At 40.1% G+C, this 18,877-nt stretch overlaps 1 protein-coding gene across 2 annotated transcripts in view; it reads right to left on the reverse strand.

Annotated features, from left to right (window-relative positions):
* The window catches only part of SMC5 (structural maintenance of chromosomes 5), a 77,079-nt gene that overhangs the window by 11,226 nt on the left and 46,976 nt on the right, over window positions 1-18,877 (reverse strand). For both annotated transcript variants that reach the window (XM_048850433.2, XM_048850434.2), the window contains 6 exons: window positions 16,214-16,337; window positions 13,393-13,515; window positions 8,317-8,442; window positions 5,469-5,564; window positions 4,968-5,072; window positions 2,332-2,451 (listed from right to left, as the gene is read on the reverse strand). In XM_048850433.2, coding sequence (XP_048706390.2) covers window positions 2,332-2,451; window positions 4,968-5,072; window positions 5,469-5,564; window positions 8,317-8,442; window positions 13,393-13,515; window positions 16,214-16,337 — 694 coding nt within the window. The remainder of the gene's footprint in view (window positions 1-2,331; window positions 2,452-4,967; window positions 5,073-5,468; window positions 5,565-8,316; window positions 8,443-13,392; window positions 13,516-16,213; window positions 16,338-18,877) is intronic.

Genomic DNA, 18,877 nt, shown 5'->3' on the forward strand with positions numbered 1-18,877 from the left:
TGCAGAGAGGAAAGCAGCCCAGACGTCAAGAATTCTGGGAGATGCTGGGCTGCAGAACTATTCATGTAAAATGGAAATTTTCCAGCTAGGACCTCTCCTCTAAATATTCATACCCTAGAAGTTTCACCAAAGAGCCTTCAACTTTTTACTTATTTATTTATTTTAAACACTCTTAAAACTGAGAATTTGAGTACTTTACAGTAGTTTTATAAAGGAACTGTAAGTTGCATGGACTGTAATGTACACTTTAGTTCAACATTATACAGTGAATATTTCATATAAGAGGTCTGTGTAACAAATGTTTCTTAAAATAATCTAAAATGGATTCTCTTAATGAAAGCATATTTTATTAATTTTTATTTTACTCCACTCCATTCAATGCCCCTCTCCAAGGCATTTCAGATATTTTCCCCACCAGCAACCATGACTAAGAGGTTTCAGAGTAGTAGCCATGTTAGTCTGTATCAGCAGAAGGAGTACTTGTGGCACCTTGGAGACTAACATTTATTTGAGCATAAGCTTTCGTGGGCTAAAACCCACTTCATCAGATGCACGCAGTGGAAAATACAGTGATACTATACATGAAAATATATGATAGTAGGAAGATATTCATTCGAGAGAGAGACATACACACACAAAGTTCCTCCTCTACCTTGGTGGGTCTTGCGCTTATTGGCGGATTTGCTCGCCTTGGAGCTTCATGGCAGCCCTCAGTTTGGCCGTTTTCATGTACCCGCAGTCCAGGTCAACTACTCCCGTGTCTGATCAGGAGTTGGGAGGTTTGGGGGGAACCTGGGCCCGCCCTCTATTCCAGGTTCCAGCCCAGGGCCCTGTGGAATGCAACTGTCTAGAGTGCCTCCTGGAACAGCTGTGCGACAGCGACAACTCCCTGGGCTACTTCCCCATGGCCTCCTTCAAATGCCTTCTTTATCCTCACCATAGAACCTTCCTCCTGGTGTCTGATAATGCTTGTACTCCTCATTCCTCCATCAGTATGCCTTCTCATTCTCAGCTCCTAGTGCCTCTTGCTCCCAGCTCCTCACATGCACCACAAACTGAAGTGAGCTCCTTTTTAAACCCAGGTACCCTGATTAGCCTGCCTTAATTGATTCTAGCAGTGTCTTGATTGGCTGCAGGTGTTCTAATCAGCCTGTCTGCCTTAATTGTTTCCAGAAGGTTCCTGATTGTTCTGGAAGCTTCCCTGTTACCTTACCCAGGGAAAAAGGGACCTATTTAACCTGGGGCTAATATATCTGCCTTCTATCACTCTCCTGTAGCCATCTGGCCTGACCCTGTCACAATACACACACACACACAGAGAACATGAAAAAATGGGTGCTGCCATACACACTATAACGAGAGTGATCAATTAAGGTGAGCTATTATCAGCAGGAGAAAAAAACCTTTTGTAGTGATTATCAGGATGGCCCATTTCCAACAGTTGACAAGAAGGTGTGAGTAACAGTAGGGATAAGAGATACTTCTCAAATACCACTGAAAGCATAATAGTTCACCAAAAATGACTGAATGTGGAACAAGTCTCACTGATGCTGCACCAAAATATACTGCCAAATATAGACTGAAATGGACAGACCTAAACAGTAACCAACAACAAAGCCAATCTGTACTACTGTGAGTGGTACAATCAGCTCTTGACTGGCAATTAAGCTGCAGCATCACCCTGAAATACAGAATAACTACATCAATACAATTTTTTAATGCTAAACAGCAAACAACCATGAGCTGTTAACTAATGAACTAGAAGAGGACCAGGAAGATTGGGCAAGGAAGAGCTAAGGTTTCCGTTTCCATCTACTACAGTCATCAAAAAGGAACTTGGGGTAAGATCAGGGCTGTGGTTCCTGGCATCCCCTGGGTTCTTGTGATGAAGGATTTGGGTGGCTCCAACAGTCATTGCTTTTTCCGCAAGGTTCTGCTTTGACAGAGAGGGGACATGCACATCCAGAAAGTTGGGATCTACAAAGGTTTAGACCTCCTTAAGAAGGATGTGATAGACAAACTAGTCTTTGGAATAAGTGGATTACTCAGCTCCATCTAGCTTTGGAAACTTCTGATAAGACTGACTGTTATACAGCTGGTGATGATTCTGCTTTCATTTGGTTGAGACACAAATTAATTGGTTCTGATAGTTAAAGAGAAGTTAGATTTTCACGTAAAAGGATCAAGAGAATTTAAGATTAATGCCTGTATGTGACCCCCATTCCCCCATAACCCAGAACAAAATTACACATCATTTTGTCTCATTTTGAGACATTTAAGCACAAAAAATTAAAATGTAGAAGCTATTATTCATAGATATGGTAATCATACCTCATTTTCTGTATGAAGATCAACTTCACCAGCACACTGCATAGAACTAAAGAAATTACTGAACTTTTCATTAATTTGTTCAACCAGCTGTTTCAAAGGTGTTAGCCACCTTTCTTTAACCTAAAAATAAAGAGACTAACGTAAAACAACCTCTGAAAGAATTTAGTTGAAGCAATAATTAACAAAATATCAAATTTAACTATTACAGTAAAATTTAAATTAAAAATTGCCCACAGATCACCATACCTTACTTCATAGATCAAGTAACCACCCAAACTATTATATATAGCCAGGCACTCAGATACCACAGAATATACTCTGAAGAGCAAGTCTGGTATATACACCTTAACACATTCAAAACTACTTTCACCAAACAAAGACACTCCACCAGAGAAGTAGATCACTTCACTTGGGCCACCCAAATAATCCAAGAGATCCTGCTTCAATACAGAAATAAAACCCACTCCAAATGCACACCTCTAGTTGTTACCTACCATCCCACATTGGAACCCAGACAAGGTATCATCACACAACTACAATTCGTACTCTGTGGCATGGGCAGCGTGGAGCCCCATTTCAGGGAGGCTAGCCCCTGGCTCCACCCCTCAAAACTGCCTCCCACCCTGCAGCAGGAGACTCCTTCTTTCCCTCCTGTGGCCGGAGCGCCCCGAGACTCCCTCCCACCGCGGCCAGAGCGCCCTGAGACTCCCTTACCCCGCCACCTGCGGCCCGAGCCCCAAGGCTCCTTTACAAACACCCCGGTGGCCCGAGCCTCCCTTACGCTATCCCCCGAGCCTCCCTTAACCCCCGCTAATCGAACCTCTCTTACCACCCTACCTTCCCTGTGGCCCGAGCCCTGAGACTCCCTTATCCCACCTCCCCCCGAAACCTACTCCCCCCTCTGCGGCCAGAGGAGCCCCGGGCCAACCAGGGCCCTGAGCACCCCCCAGCCCCAACCTACTCGGAAGAGTCCCGGGGCAGCCAGAGCCTCCCACACCCATGCCTCCCCTCTGCGGACCCTAAGCCGCCCCTCAAAAATTCAAAAACTCTTTTCTTCTCTCTTCCGGAAAGAAGAAGAGCTTTTGCTATGCCCCATGCAGGTTCCAGGGCGGCTGAGGAGACGGTATGTGTTACTCAGACAGCATCCAGGGTTCATCAATAATCTCCCTAGAGTTCAGGGAGATTACTAATAAACGCAGGAAGTTGAATAGCATGTACGGCCTCCTCAGTCGCCCCAGAACCTGCATGGGGCATAATAAAACGCAAAAATTTCGCCCGCTAAACCTGCAACCGGAGTCCTGCAGCAGCGGCTGCGCTAGGCTCCCCTGGCCTATTATATCCACCACCCGATGGGGACCCCATCCTGAAAGAAATCTTTCCTGAACCCCCTCTTCTGGCCTTCAAACAACCCCCACAATCTCTCCAAGCTCACCATCAAAAGCAAACTCCCCACAGATCAGGCCACACCAACTCAAAACAGCACCAGACCTTGCCAGAACAACAGATGCAAAACCTGCACACACATCTGCACTGCTACAATGATCAACACCCCCTGCAAAACACCTTTCAAGAACCATGGGTCCTACACACGCCTTTCAAGAACTATGGGTCCTACACACGCCTATCACATGTGGAAAACCTCACCAGTGCACTAAATGCCCCAATAGCAACTATTTGGGTGAAACCAGACAACCAGTATGCTCTGTAATGAGCTCTCACAGGCAAATGATAAAAAGATAAAAACACCCTATCATCTGTGGGTGAACACTTTTCACAAAGCAGTCACTCTGTATCTCACCTATCAGTCCTCATCAACAAAGGAAACCTGCACAACACTTTGAAGAGATGAGCCTGGGACCTTAAATTCATAAAACTTTGCTAGATACTAAAAATCATGGAATGAACTGAGACACTTGATTTATGGCTCATTATAACAATCTGTAACCCGCTAACACCCGCCACCTCCAGCTACTTCCCCCACTTCCTTTCCTCCCTATGACTGGAGGGGTGTTAACAGGCCACTTTACCTTGAATGGTCCCTTAAAATATGTGTTAACTGCTTATGCTAAATTAACAAACTGTTCCGCCTTGATTTAACAGCACCAGTCTACACTGGCACCATTAAAGCGCTGCTGCAAAGTGCTGGGAGAGAGCTCTCCTGGTGCTCTAAAAAACCCACCTCCACGAGGGACGTAGCTCTCAGCGGTGGGAGTGCGGCTCCCAGCGCTGGTGCACTGTCTACACTGGTGCTTTACAGCACTGAAACTTGCTGCGCTTAGGGGGATGTTTTTTCACACCCGAGCGAGAAAGCTGCAGTGCTGTAAAGCGCCAGTGTAGACAAGCCCTTAGTTTCCCAGACCTGAAGAAGAGCTATGTGTAAGCTTGAAAGCTTGTCTCTTTCACCAACAGAAGTTGGTCCAATAAAAGATATTACCTTATCCACCTTGTCCCTCCAACATCCTGGGACCAACATGGCTACAACACTACTGCATACAGCAATTGCCAACATTTCATTTTTCTTAGCATCAAAACTTGAAATATCTTTTAAAATGAATATGGTGCATTTTAATGGAAGTATATACCCATTTATGTTTCTCCTACATTAATTATACTACAGTAATGATTTCATATATTACCTGTGAAATGTTTTGCCTATAGCTCTCCAATTCGTTTTTCTTTTCCTCTAGTTCCTCCGTTACTTGCTGTATTTCTTGTGCCCTTCTATTATATTCTTCAACAACCTGTCAGGAAAAAGCATCATCCTTCAAAAATACAGTATTTCAAATTGACAAAATAGATATTTGTCAATTCAAATCTTAACAGTAAAATACACATATGTAAACACTGCCCTTGTTTACATATAACTAAGTAGTGTATGCACTGTTTATACATTGAACAGGACACACTCATCTCTTTAAAGCAAAGAGCAACTAAGCCATTGTTGTATTTCAAGTTAACCCAACTATTTTTCTCTAAACAAAAGGCAGAGAACATGCTGTTCCTTTGGAAGAACCTACTTAAAATTCTAATAGAGTCAGATCTGGCATTTATAGCACATTGATCCTGCTGTCTAGCTAATTATTACCAAGAGTTCTAGTACAGAGTGGGAAGCAAGTACAGTACTGCAGGAAACATACTGAAGCATTTAGGCCTGTGAAGCAGGAGGCTCTTGATTTCTCTTCATTCAGTAAAGCATCGATTTCATCCAATGTGCTTGGAAGGTCTTGGAATGCCTACAAGAAGAAAAACAATTTATTCATTAGATAGTTTAATGTTGAGAGAGGCTTGAAATATGACTAAAAAGTTGCAAGAAATTGGACAACCAAGAACACTGCTAGTCGCTAGGTCACTTTATTAAGACACAATCCATTTAAATTTAAGTGGCTAGATTCTCTCCTGAGAAGTGCTTGGTGTGGGGGGGATGAGGGAGGGCTGTTGGGAAGCTAACTATGGCTCCCTAATTCTCTGCCTGTGCAGGTATAGCCCCAACCCTGGTGCAGCGGCTCTAACTTATCTCACCTGGCAATGGTCCACAAGAGCCCCACTAGTTGAGAACTGGTGGAGTGCAGTGGCACTCTGGTCATGCATCTAGAAACTGGACGGTAGCATAGGAGGTGGCTATGCCAGATGAGAGCTTCCCTACACAGCCCTACTCGGCTGGCCAGATACATCCAGGCTCTGGGCCTTTCATGTTGCCTAAACTGGAAAAGGAAGGAGAATCTGACCCAAATTTCTTTCCTTTAAAGTGGGAGTTTTGATTAATTAACCAGACAAATTCTCCCCCTCCCCTATTGTGTATATAGAATAAACAACAAGGAAAAACCTTTTTGTGATCATGGGATATACCAGTTTTCATAACAGTGTAAAAAATTAACTAAACTTAAAACACTATTTAATTCCTGAGGGGAGAGAGTTCGGTGTGGGTGGAGCGGTAGTTACGTTTATATAGCACCTGCTTTACAGACATGGTCCCTATTCTTGAGAAGATGACAATTTAAGGGCACAATGATCATGCAAATCCTTACATGAACAGTTCTTTATATTGAAGTAAATGGTAATACTCATACAAGTAAGGTTTTGCAAGACCAAGTCTTATTTTAGAGAAGCATAAGCAAACGACAGGTAAAGGAGTTAGGTGGAGGATAGAAGAAAAAATAAAGAAAAAGGGAAACTTCTTTTGCGAGAGGTACTTCCCAGACAAACATACTCTTCCTGCCCAGAAGAAATCATAATGAATACTTGACGTAACGAGGGAAGACAAAACAGAAAGCCCTAGGTAGCATGCAGGGTGGAGAGGTCAGAGACAAGAAGAACATTCAAGAAAACTTACTAGCACGTATTTTTTAAAGCATTTATATCAGGATGATTTTAAAGTGAAGGAAAAGGTAGAGGTGGCATTAAGGGGGAACTGGAGGAAGGAGAAGAGAGTTAATAAGAAGAAAGAATGAGGAAAGGACAGACAAAAAGAGACAATAGGCCGATGGAGAGGAGATAGGGAAGGTAAAAACAAAGGGAGGGAAGGCTGTAGCAGAGCACTGTGGGCAGGAAAAGTAAGGTCAGCAGCAGATGGGGGGACTACAGCAGGGGTGGGCAAACTTTTTGGCCCAGGGGCCACATCTGGGTGGGGAAATTGCATGCAAGGCCATGAATGGAGGGCTGGGGTAGGAGGTTGGAGCGTGGGAGGGGGTGTAGGGTGAGGTGCGGGGTATGGCAGGGGGCTCAGGGCAAGGGGTTGGGGTGCAGGAGGGGTGCGGCGGGGGTTGGTATGCAGCACGGGGCTCAGGGCAGGGGGCTGGGCTTACCTGGAGTGGCTCCAGGTGGCAGCGGCATGCAGCGGGGCTAAGGAAGGCTCCGTGCCTGCCCTGGTCCTGCGCCGCTCCTGGGAACCGCAGCCAACGGGAGCTTCGGGGGAGGTACCACAGGCGAGGGTAGCGCATAGTGCCCTGTGCCTCCCTCTTCCCCCAAGGGCCACAGGGACGTGGTGCCGGCTGCTTCCAGAAGCGGCGCGGAATCAGGGCAGGCAGGGGGCCTGCCTTTGCCCCGCTGCACCATGGGGGTGGCAATCCCGCGGGCTGGATCCAAAGCCCTGATGGGACGGATCTGGCCCGGGGACCATTGTTTGCCCACCCCTGGACTACAGCAACTGGAACAGGTGGAAGATAGTGCAAACAATCAATCAATAGAACGTCCAAAATTCAGGTTATAGAAGGGTTCTAACTCTGTTCTGTGTCCAAAACTTTAACTGGAGCTTTTGGATGTTCAACATTTTTGAAAATTGGGCCACTTATCTGAGTACTCTTTTTGATTTTCAAACCTATTACTCCCAATATCCCCCTTGGAAAACTCATATTACGCACACAATTCATCCCAGGATAGAATCTCTCTCAAAATTTTTCCTACTTCTAATAAATTTTCAAGTTATGGTGTTTAAAATATTTTCTGGTCACCAAATGACGTTTTTCCCAACATATTTTGTCTCAACATACTTCCAAACGAACATGTCTTACAAACTCCAGATTTGTTTTACTGAGAAGTGGGCTTTGTTTGTTTGGGCAGAATTACAAAGATATATAACAAGGATTTTGAAAACGGGGGTGCACTTGCCCCTTAAAGTCATCAGGGAAGAAATTAACCTGAGGATCAGAACAGGGATCGAGTGGCCTGATTCAAAGCCCACTGACATCAACTGAAAGATCTACTTGACTTCAATGGGCTTTGGATCAGGCCAATAAGCAGAAGGCATAGAAAGGCAGGGTACAGTCCGTAAGGGGAAGAGGAAGTGCTTGCTCTGTCTTGTACTCCACAACTGTAAGAAACTGGGGCAGGAAGCAAGGAGAAATTGGAAACTCACCATCTAGCTTTCACAAACGGACTACCTTGCTTTAGGTGCAGGTGCACTAAACCAGTCTTAGCTAGTGAAAGTATCTCCTCATGTTATGCCATTACATCCTTATAAAAATGTGGCCTTTTGTTTTTAATACTTACAGTCTGAAAATCTTTTGGAATTTCTTGATCAGGGCTGAGATTACACGCCTGTCTAGCTTTCCTCATCAGTCCCTTGCACTTCTCCAAAAGAACACGTTTTTTTTCACCCAGGTCAGAAACTTGTTGCTAGTATAGAAGAAATTAAAATAAAAAGTTGTTTTATTTTAAAGAAAACTCCACTGCCTTCAGTTACAGTCAATCAATCTGTGACCCTGCATGAAGTCCTAGAGAGAGGGAACTACAGAAGAAAGTTTAATGACAAAAGTGATCAATTTCACACACTCCAACTCCACCATCACCCTTAGAACCAGCATACTGGATGTAATCATGTCAGATTCAGAGAGAAGGTTTGTGAAATCATCGCAGATTGTTTACAGAGGTTGAAAATAATCTCTCCTTTCAAAAAACAATCTTCTTCTGGCTTTTTAAATTTTTTTTTTTTTTTTAAACAAAAGGGATGGCAGATCTGAGTGAATGGATCAAACTGAGTGCACAATTGTAAAATATATGAATGTGTTTTTCACAAAGAGAGCCACGGTTTTGATCTCTGCCTAGGTCCAGATGTAGATCTCTGCTTTAAAATTTGGTGGTGGAAGAGATGGACTATTGCAGGGTTTCTTTATTTTGTATCATGCCTCCCAACTAGCACTAGTTTTTCTACTAGATATAACAGAGCCATCTAGTAAATAGGATTTGCATTACGAGGAATATTTCAGTTGAAACTATACAAACAGATTAGCTGTATGTTAAATAGGAAATAATGTACTTCTCTTCATCTCTGATATGCTACCTTTACAATTACAGGCAAAAGATACAAAGTAACAGTTTCACAGTAATGACTAAGAGCAAATTTAGAAAAACAGTGCTACATGTATCTATCAATCAAATCTAGAACATCTTTAGACTGTAAACTCCTTGGGGCAGGGACTAAGATCTTGTTTTCACTTTTGTTGAAAGCACAAATAGTCAGTTACATCCAATTTTCACACATTTACGCCCCTACATAAACCAGGAATCACATGGACAAAAATGGGACCAAAAATGTTTTAAAATGTATACAGTTAAGTAAAGACTCAATACTTGTATATTCTACTGGATGAAGTGTGTGTTCATATTTTAAAAATATACTGCCCACCCTATAGGTACTGACAATAAAACTTGTTTAAGTAACTCTCTGTCAATGTAATTAGATTAATTCATATCACTGTTCTAAATAATACAACATTAGTAGTAGTAACAGCTATAAATTAAGACAAACGCATCCTCAGTTCTTACAGACGTTCAAGAGTTTGGCATAAATATTTTTTGACTGAAATTTTCTACGCTAGGTTATCAGTCCAAAGGAGTAGTTTTTCTTCCCAAAGCATGTGTAATATATGTTCAAACATTTAGGCTCTGCACTTGGAGGTGTGTGTGTTGGAGGGGCCGGGAGGGACGGGACCACAGGATGGGATGGGATGGATGGATGACAAAAACATATCCCATAAGTCCTGAGCAGAAGCGTTCACCTGCATAACTTGCAAACTTGGCTGCTTTACGGACAAAAGTGGTTCAGTATTTCTGAAGTTAGACAAAGTTGGGCAAGTTAACCTCATTGTGCCTGTTTCACCTTCTGTAAAATGGAAAGCATACTTCTCTATCATCCTTAAAGAGGTGTTGTGAGATTTAATACATTTTTCTAAAGTGCTTTGGTATCTTCAGAAAAAGGTGCAATAAAACCACAAAATATAAAAATACCCACAGAGTTAGGGACCTTCCATTTAAGGACAAAATAAATTTTAACAACATTAGTTTAACAGTTCTAAAGTTATGAAAGTTTAAATCAGCATCTTAAAACATTCATACTAGGCTTTTTAAATTAATTCAGTGCTAGTTTGGTTTGAGACTCTGGATCATATCAAGCTCTGTCGTTTGTATACCTGAGGACCATGTAAAAGTTACCCTGAATGTTAGTCCATTCAGCTTTTAATAGTCAGAATTTTAAAGTTTCTGTACTAAATTTCTGAAAACTAGGCTTGTTTTGTAGATCTCATTGCAACTTAAAAATCAAACAAGGCCTGACTACTATTTTAAAGTCTTGTGACTGAAAAAAATCAAGGCAGACATTAAAGGCTGCATATATAAAGTTGTAAAGAACTACCCAGTTTGAACAGGTATTTTATAATGATATAAAAACAGCCCATTTTAAAGCAGCAGCACAGGAGAAAGTTAAGATGGAATTTTCAACCCCCTATGTAGGTATTTTTAAAGCACAAATAACTGGAACATCTTGTCATTAATTCTACCCTTTTTCAGTTCTGAACATTTGATTTCTCTAATGTTGTGTTAAATTTTTTTTTTTAAACATTAACAGTGTGTGCATATAGACAGAAAGAAAATTCATGATGGTGTGGTTTAGCATAAAACTTATTGTCACAAGTTTGGGATGGCCCAATTACTCACAAGCCAAAAATGAGTTACACAGGTCACTCTAAATAAGTGTCAATAAAACCTACATACCTCACCACACCTGCTCCACTATTTGTTTATTCATGCTATTTATTACAGAAAAATATTTAGGAACATTTTAACGAGTTTTCAAAATGTAACTGGGACTATTTTTTGTATCCCAATACTTTAAAAGCCAATTGCCTTCATTACCATGAGTACAAACATACAGGGTTCAAAAGAAGCCAAAAGAACCTGTGAAAATGACATATCACTTTTCTGTACATAAAAATGTCAATTTTATAGTCTGTCATCTCTGGTAATGAAAGGCTAGAAGCCCCCATTTATAACCCCACAGGGCTGCATGAAATAGACCTTAATGTGATGTTTTTAGACACAGGGCTGAATTTTGCCTGTTCTAGCCATTGGGCAGCTGCAGTTTTGGGGGAACACATGTATCTGGGAAGAGGAGGAAACATATTGGGGCAGGCTGATTTTTTTTAAAAGAAAAAAAGCAGGTGTTTGAAGCTGTTCTGGGCTATAAGTGTTAGAATAAATACCAGGATAAACGGATGAGTAGGTAGGTGAGGCACTCAAATGTGTGTAATGAATTCATTTATCACATGACTGATATTTATTACATGGCTATCATATCCACATGAGATGGATATTTTCCTCACACACCCTTAAGTATGTATATAAGTACGTACATGTGGAACCTTCTATAGACCCATCCAGTTATTATGTGTTCAAATACTTCATGGAAATGCTAACATTTGGCAAGTACAGTTAATCCCATCCTGGATATAAGGGATGTGCCCCTCTGGGCACGCCCCTCTGGGCACAGGGAATTACTGTCTAGAATAGATAGGTCCTAGAGGGAAATTCTAGTTTAAGGGAGAAGGCTTAGAGTGACCTATGTGTTACTGTTATTTCAGCTGACAATATAAGAACTAATTCAGGAAGAGAGAGAGTTTAGTCTGGGCAGTGGGTTAGTCTATGCTAGAGTGGAGCTAAGGCACAGCTACTGAAAGGCACGCTACTGGATACTAGAACCCTCTCACATTCTACATTCGTAAGGAGTGCAATTGGTTTTGTGGGAAATGAGAAACTAGTCAAAGAAAATATAGTAGCCAGTAGCCAATATTTTCTCATGAATGTGTGTTTGAATGCATTCTTAGTGACAGTATTTAAATAATTAAAGATGGGCAATTCATACAGAAGGAAAACAGAATTTGCATTTTCTTCAAACTTGGCCTAAAAGAAAAAACAACAACATACATACAGAGTTTAATAGCAATCATTTAAAAAAATTACACCAAATGAACCTAAAAATTAACAAGCTATCAAAGCAAGACAATTAGCAAATCTCTTACAATCATCATAAACACAAAGGCGACTGTGCCAATTATGTAATGAGCAGATGGGGCTAACAATCCTCCCTACTGTTCAATATGGGTCATAAACACACATTTGCTTCTCATGCTCATTAGACAAATTAATTACAAAAAGTTGTTAAAATAATACTAAGGTTCTGACTTGAGCTGCCATGACAAACAAAAAACCCCACAAATCTGTTGCTACTAACGTGACACATTCTGAAGCACACACGTTGGGAAGGAAAATGCCTTTCAATCCAAGTGTCTAAAATACACCCAATGTGCTGCTATTCCCACGGAATCCCAGTGCTGACAACTCACACATGAACATATGCAGCCCTCTTTCCTCAGGAAGAGGGAGTGAATTGGGTTTTGTGGGCCATTCAAGTCTTATAACAATATTTTAAAGACTAACAACTTTTAATAAGAGAAACATTATTTTATTTTATTATTTCAACTTTTCTGCTATATGAAGTTGTCCAACAAGTGATGCTGATTCAGGTCACAGGTGAACTGAAAATATAGACCCCTCTTGCACACCCAAATTCTCGCTGCCAGGAAATGGAGTTTTTTACTTGCAGAATCAAGCCAGAAATTATGAAAGTTCTCATGTCTACCATATATGCTAAATTCCTCCATAAAATTAGTTTATGTGGAACATTTAGTGCACTACTTTCTAACATTTAAAAGTCACAGTGTAAGAGAAATGGCAATGGGGAAGAAACTTGTTCCTACTCATTCCACTAGGCCTCCCCAAAGGCAGGAGTTTAATAAAAGGGATAAGGAAAACAGCTATGGAGAACTAGGGTCTCAGCCCTATCCTACTTGAATGTGCTTTCCTCCAGATCTTCATCAGGACCCTGACATGTCCCATTTGGGTCAGTCCACTACCAAGTGTCAGTTCTGGGAGATTGGTCCCAACTGGAGCTACTCACTGGAGGAAAATGACATTTCTAAATGACAGATTGGGTTTGCAGGATATTATGCCAGCTTCACACTGTTTAAAATGCTTAGGGCACATCTTCACAGAAGAGATAGCCATCTTGGTTATCATGGGGAAGCAAAGCTCCTTTTCACCTGGAAGGGAAAGGGACTAGAGAACTGATGCAAGCTTCGGAAAGCACAAAAACCTTAGCATCAGGAGTAGAGATACCTATTACTAAGAAAGAGAACAGAAGCAGCCCATTCCTGAGTGGGGAAGCTTCCGGGCAAAAAGTGTGTTTTCAAAGTTGATTTACCAATACATTGAGAAATAAAAAACAAAGCTTACCTCTAAAGCTCTTAGTTGTACAGTTGCTGCTTTATAATCAGATTCTAGTCTATTCTTCTTGGAATTCACTGTAGTGCTCTGAAGAACCAAATCCACTTTGAGGATGTTCAATGTTATGCAATTCTGCAGAGCAAAACACAAAAAATCATATCTCTTTTGTCATGAAACACTCGGAACGGATATTGTCAGCAGCATCAGGCTTTACAAACCAGATTACAAGATATCAATTTTTAAACGAAGTTCTGGACTCCAGATTCAGCTCTCCAGCCCAGTTCTGTTTTCAGTCTGTTTCTTGAAGCAGCAAGGTGTTTGCTAAACGTCTGATTTGTTTTGTAGAAAAAGCAGAGCTTTGTTGGTGTGTGGGATGTGCAACTAAACATACAGATTTGTTTTTTTAACATTACTTACAGCTGTAAAGGTTATGTAAACAACATCTAGGAAAATCCTCTGCTTTGAAGTTACAAAAATTGTGAAGTAACTTATTAAAAAACCTAAGAAAGATTACATTATTTGAAAAAAGTGTACAATTTTTAAAGGTTACAGCTATTTAAGGGGAAAACAAGAGCTAAAGTTCTGCAACAAAAAGAGGGAAAAACCAATTACTTACTGTGTCACACTTTGGGGTTCACCCAGGTCAGCAAGGAGTTCACACTCACCACCTGCTTTGCAACTCTGGTTGCCTAGAATACTATGCTGCGGTAGCTCACAGCCCTGACACCAACAGCCAGCATACAAGCATGCAGGCTTTCACTATTCAGTTACTCTTTTCAGGAGGACCTCAACAACCCTTCCAGCACCAAGTTCTCCCCCCAAAACTTCTTTCTGCAGTATCTAGTCCTTCTCACTTGAACACTCACTACTCCTTTAAAGAGACAGTACATAGCAGTAGCCTGTTAATTTGGCTCAGAATTTTACTGTTCATTTGAAACACGGTACTGAGATGGTTGTGTAGCCTAAACTGTTGTATAATCCATATACATTTCTGTGACCCGTAATTAACAACTATCATTCTTCCAGGTTTCAGAGTAGCAGCTGTGTTAGTCTGTATTTGCAAAAAGAAAAGGAGTACTTGTGGTACTCTAAAGTGCCACAAGTACTCCTTTTCTTTTTATCATTCTTCCATGCAGCTGGGCAATCAAACACCCTCCAATCTGTATTGCCAAGGAATAGAAAGTATATTAGAAAGCCAGTTTGCTATGGGGTAGTGGGAGGAGGAGAATAAAATACTCTTCCACACAGGGTGTTCACTGGTCTATAACTGTACATGCCACTTTAGTTGTGCTGTGTATGAGAAGCAGAGGAACGCTAACTGCACCCAAGAAGCATGTATGTTGACTGATAAACACAGTCATCCTAGAGTGCGATGCTGTTCTTATAAATTGATATTTTAAAATTTTAATTTAGAAAATTGTTTATAAAAATAATACTGCTTTTGAAAAAGTACTTGCTTAATAACAGCATATTACCTATACAAAATTACTTTTTAAAAGTAATTTGCAAACCCTGGGGGCCCACCGTGCCTTAAAATTGGTTATCTTCTGCAATTCTCTGTGGTTTTCGAAGCTGCTTCAGCCAGATGACCCTACATGATCCGTGAAAGACTCCAACCTCTGCCATTCAGGGCTTACCAATATACTCCAAAACAACTCATCTGTTTGACATGGTAAGCAGAAGCTTCTTTTAATGCTGGTTACTCAGTGCAATAGAACCAGCATTATTTCACAGGCAACACCCAAAAAAAGAATTAGAGGGGTAGCTGTGTTAGTCTGTATCCACAAAAACACTCACCCCCAAAGGTGGTAGGAAACAACTGAAGGCTTTCACAGGAGACCATTTAGCATAAGCAGTCCCCCAAAAAGTCCTGGGAATTGAAGATGATGATTAAGGAGCAGGAAGAATATCTACTTTGATTATTAAAACTTAAGGATTTTATTTTATGGTTCTCTACCTTTCCCAAACAAATGGCCATTACCATTTATACAACAACAAAGGTGTTCACAGTATTTTAAAATATGTATGACTGATTCATTATTCCAAGGAGTTTAAAATTATTGAAGGGCTACAGACAAATTGAAAACGAGTCCGTTCTTTAAAAACCTGAGTTCAAAGTAATTTCAGCTACTGCACCTGACCCCTTCTTGATTTTTGTGATTTTACAATTGCAGTTTACAGTTTGTAAAGAAGGGCGGGGTAGTCTCAGGTGCTGTGTGAAAAACCCACCTGAAGTAGACAAATTAACTATGCAGAGGAAACACAAATGAAACATGCACAAGTGCTGTCAAAAAGACAAAATAAACAAACTAGAAAAAAATACTGAAAAGATTCTTTTTTAATCATCATAAACTAGGGTATTTTTTGTAGGACCAAGAAAATATGTTCATATAGAAGTAACGGTAAGGAAGAGATCTAAGGAAAATAAAATTAATTTAAAAATTTATATGGTAATAGAAGAAATTTGGTGAAAAGGTTATATACTGCACATATGTTTGCTAGGCAATTTCATGGGCTGGAAGCCTCTTAAGCCAGCAAGATGGCAGCTTTTATCCAAGTCAGTTTATAATATTTAAGTACACATGTAGTAAACTCTGCATGCCAACAACAGAAAGTGGAAAGAGTTTATATGGGCTATGTTCAAACCGAAGCACATCTTCATGTAGCAGAAGTAAACTTAGCTCTTTTAAAAATAAAAACCTACATTTCAAAACACCTCCCACTATTAAGGCAGGCTCTACTCCCTCCCCCTTTTTTATTTTTATTTTTTAACTATACTAGGCCCCTCACAACAAGGAAAAATGTGTATAAAGCTAAGAAGGAGCCATACCTTTATGAGTTGCATTAATTCTGTAACAAGTTTTGCTTTTTGGATATTAATTTCTTTGATCCTGGCATTTGTTTGTTGAGACTCCTCTTCTAGATTGATGGCATCTTGCTCCATCTGTTTCAAACTATGAAAGAAAACAATTTATTATTAATACTGATTAAATCATGCTGAGATACCCAGGTTCTTAATCCTAAAGGGTCCATCATAAATGAATACATTGAAAATTAGAAGAGGTCCAACTGCCCTTACTAAATAAAGAAAAAGGGGAATCTATTTTTCTGCCTCTTGACTTCCTGCTCCTCCCATCCTAAAGGATTCTGTAAAAAAATTCAGCAGAAAATGTTATCTGTAAAAGGGATCTCATTCTTAATTATAAAAAGAAAAGCAGTACTTGTGGCACCTTAGAGACTAACCAATTTATTTGAGCATAAGCTTTCGTTAGCTACAGCTCACTTCATCGGATGCATACTGTGGAAAGCGTAGAAGATCTTTTTATACACACAAAGCTATTACCAGCAGGAGAGTGGGATGGGGAGAGGTATTTTTTCATGCTTTGTGTGTACAAGAAGATCTTCTACACTTTCCACAGAATGCATCCGATGAAGTGAGCTGTAGCTCACGAAAGCTCATGCTCCAATAAATTGGTTAGTCTCTAAGGTGCCACAAGTACTCCTTTTCTTTTTGCGAATACAGACTAACATGGCTGTTACTCTGAAACCATTCTTAATTATGGTTCTAAAACAAATCTTACATTCTTCCTCCATTTCCTTTTTCTATTGTCTGTAAGCAGACTAAATGCAGGTCAGCTTTCCAAAAAAGGTGATAATGTTGCTCTATGGATTAGAACACCATTTCAAACCCAAAACTGAATTTATCCTATTCCAGAACTTAGATTCTTCTACTTGATAACTATACAGCTATCAGATACTGTAATAAAGAGCCTTTTGACTGTTGAGGTTGAGAGTATGTATCACTAAGGGTATGTTTGCACTACAGACGCTACAGCCACACAACTATGGTGCTGCAGATGTGCTGCCGTAGCATGGTAGTGTAGACGCTTCCTACATTGACAGAAGGGGTTTTTCTGTCGATGTAGGTAATCCACCTCTCTGAGAGGCGGTAGCTAGATTGATGTAAGAATTCTTCTGTCAACCTAGCTGTGTCTACAGTGGGGGTTAGGTCAACCTAACTATATCACACAGGGCTGCAAAAACTTTCACAGGCCTGAGTGATGAAGCTAGGTTGACCTAAGTTTTAAGTGTAGACTAGGCTTAATTTTAGAGTAAAGAATATGACAAGGATGTTGTAAGTATCCCCAAACCAAGCATTTTCAACCCAAGGAATTCAGAATTACGATTACACCTGTAAGAAATCTGAACACGTTAAGGCAAGTAATGCACAATTAAGACACTCAAACAACCCTAACTCTACCCTGTAATGATATCATTCAATGAGGATATAATTACAATTAAGGCATTTTAAAAGTGTGTGTTCCCAACAAGATGAAACTGATTTTCCCCCCGTTCATTGCATCATTTTAAGTAAGAGTTAACGCTGTTTTCTTTAATTTCTGTTCTATGTATTAATTTATGAAAAACAGCTACTTATCTTCTATTATTGCTCTCACTGCAGAGGAGAGTTTGGAAATTTTGGCCTATGTTTTTAAGCCTGGTTTCCCAAAGTTAGGCTCTTAAATAACAGTGGCTTGATTTTCAGAGATGCTGAATATCTGCAGCTCCCACTGAATTCAGAAAATTTGGCCACTTTTTCGGGAGTCCAGGTTTCAAAATTTTGGTCAAATATTTTAAGAGTGGTTATACATTAGCACAAAACTTCAAAAATTATTTGCCTCCTCTTTTTATTGACAAAAAATATTTTCTCCACTATATAATAAACCTTAAGAAAAAGAATGACTGAGTTTTCTGGTACTGAAGCAGTGCAACATACAACTGATTAGGAGATCTGAATTAAAGAGAAACTTCAGAATTTTGTCTTCACTGGACTAATAGAGATTAATGGACAGGATTAGTTTCTGGGAGGAAGGTTTAATATGCTATAACCCATTCTGACTGGACAACAAAGCAGAACTGAATCTGAATTTAGAAACCGCTGTCTGTACTTTATCCTCTAATGATGTCCTAAGAAAATGAAGCAACATTGTAACACTAAGATGCAAGGATGCTACATAACCACATTTAGGTCAGTCCATTTATCTTTGTAGCACTTGCTATAATGTACTTTATTTCCCATCTCATCAGCAAAAAAATAATATAATGATGTTTCATGCGAGTACTAAGATAATATTTGAAGATGAACCCTTTTAAGGTTGAGGCTTCAGTTTGTTTTTTCAAGTGTTTATGAAACAAAGATCAGGTAACATCTTTGCTGATCATGTAAAATTGTGTGATCATCTTGTAACAGACCAAAACACCCATGGGAAACTAGATTAAGGGTTTGTCTATATACAAAGGTTGTACTGCTTTAACTATATTGGTAGTTAAAGTGTATAATCAACTAGTGCAGATGCATGTATACCAGTATAAAAGGTGCTTATATCGGTATCCTTACTCCTATAAGGGAAAAATAAATAAAAACTATTAGAGAACAAAGGTACCTTTAACCTGGCATAACATCCAATATAATTTTTTTTTTTTTTAAATCATT

Source organism: Caretta caretta, chromosome 5 (assembly GCF_965140235.1).
Source record: "Caretta caretta isolate rCarCar2 chromosome 5, rCarCar1.hap1, whole genome shotgun sequence".
In the NCBI taxonomy this organism is placed as follows: Eukaryota; Metazoa; Chordata; order Testudines; family Cheloniidae; genus Caretta; species Caretta caretta.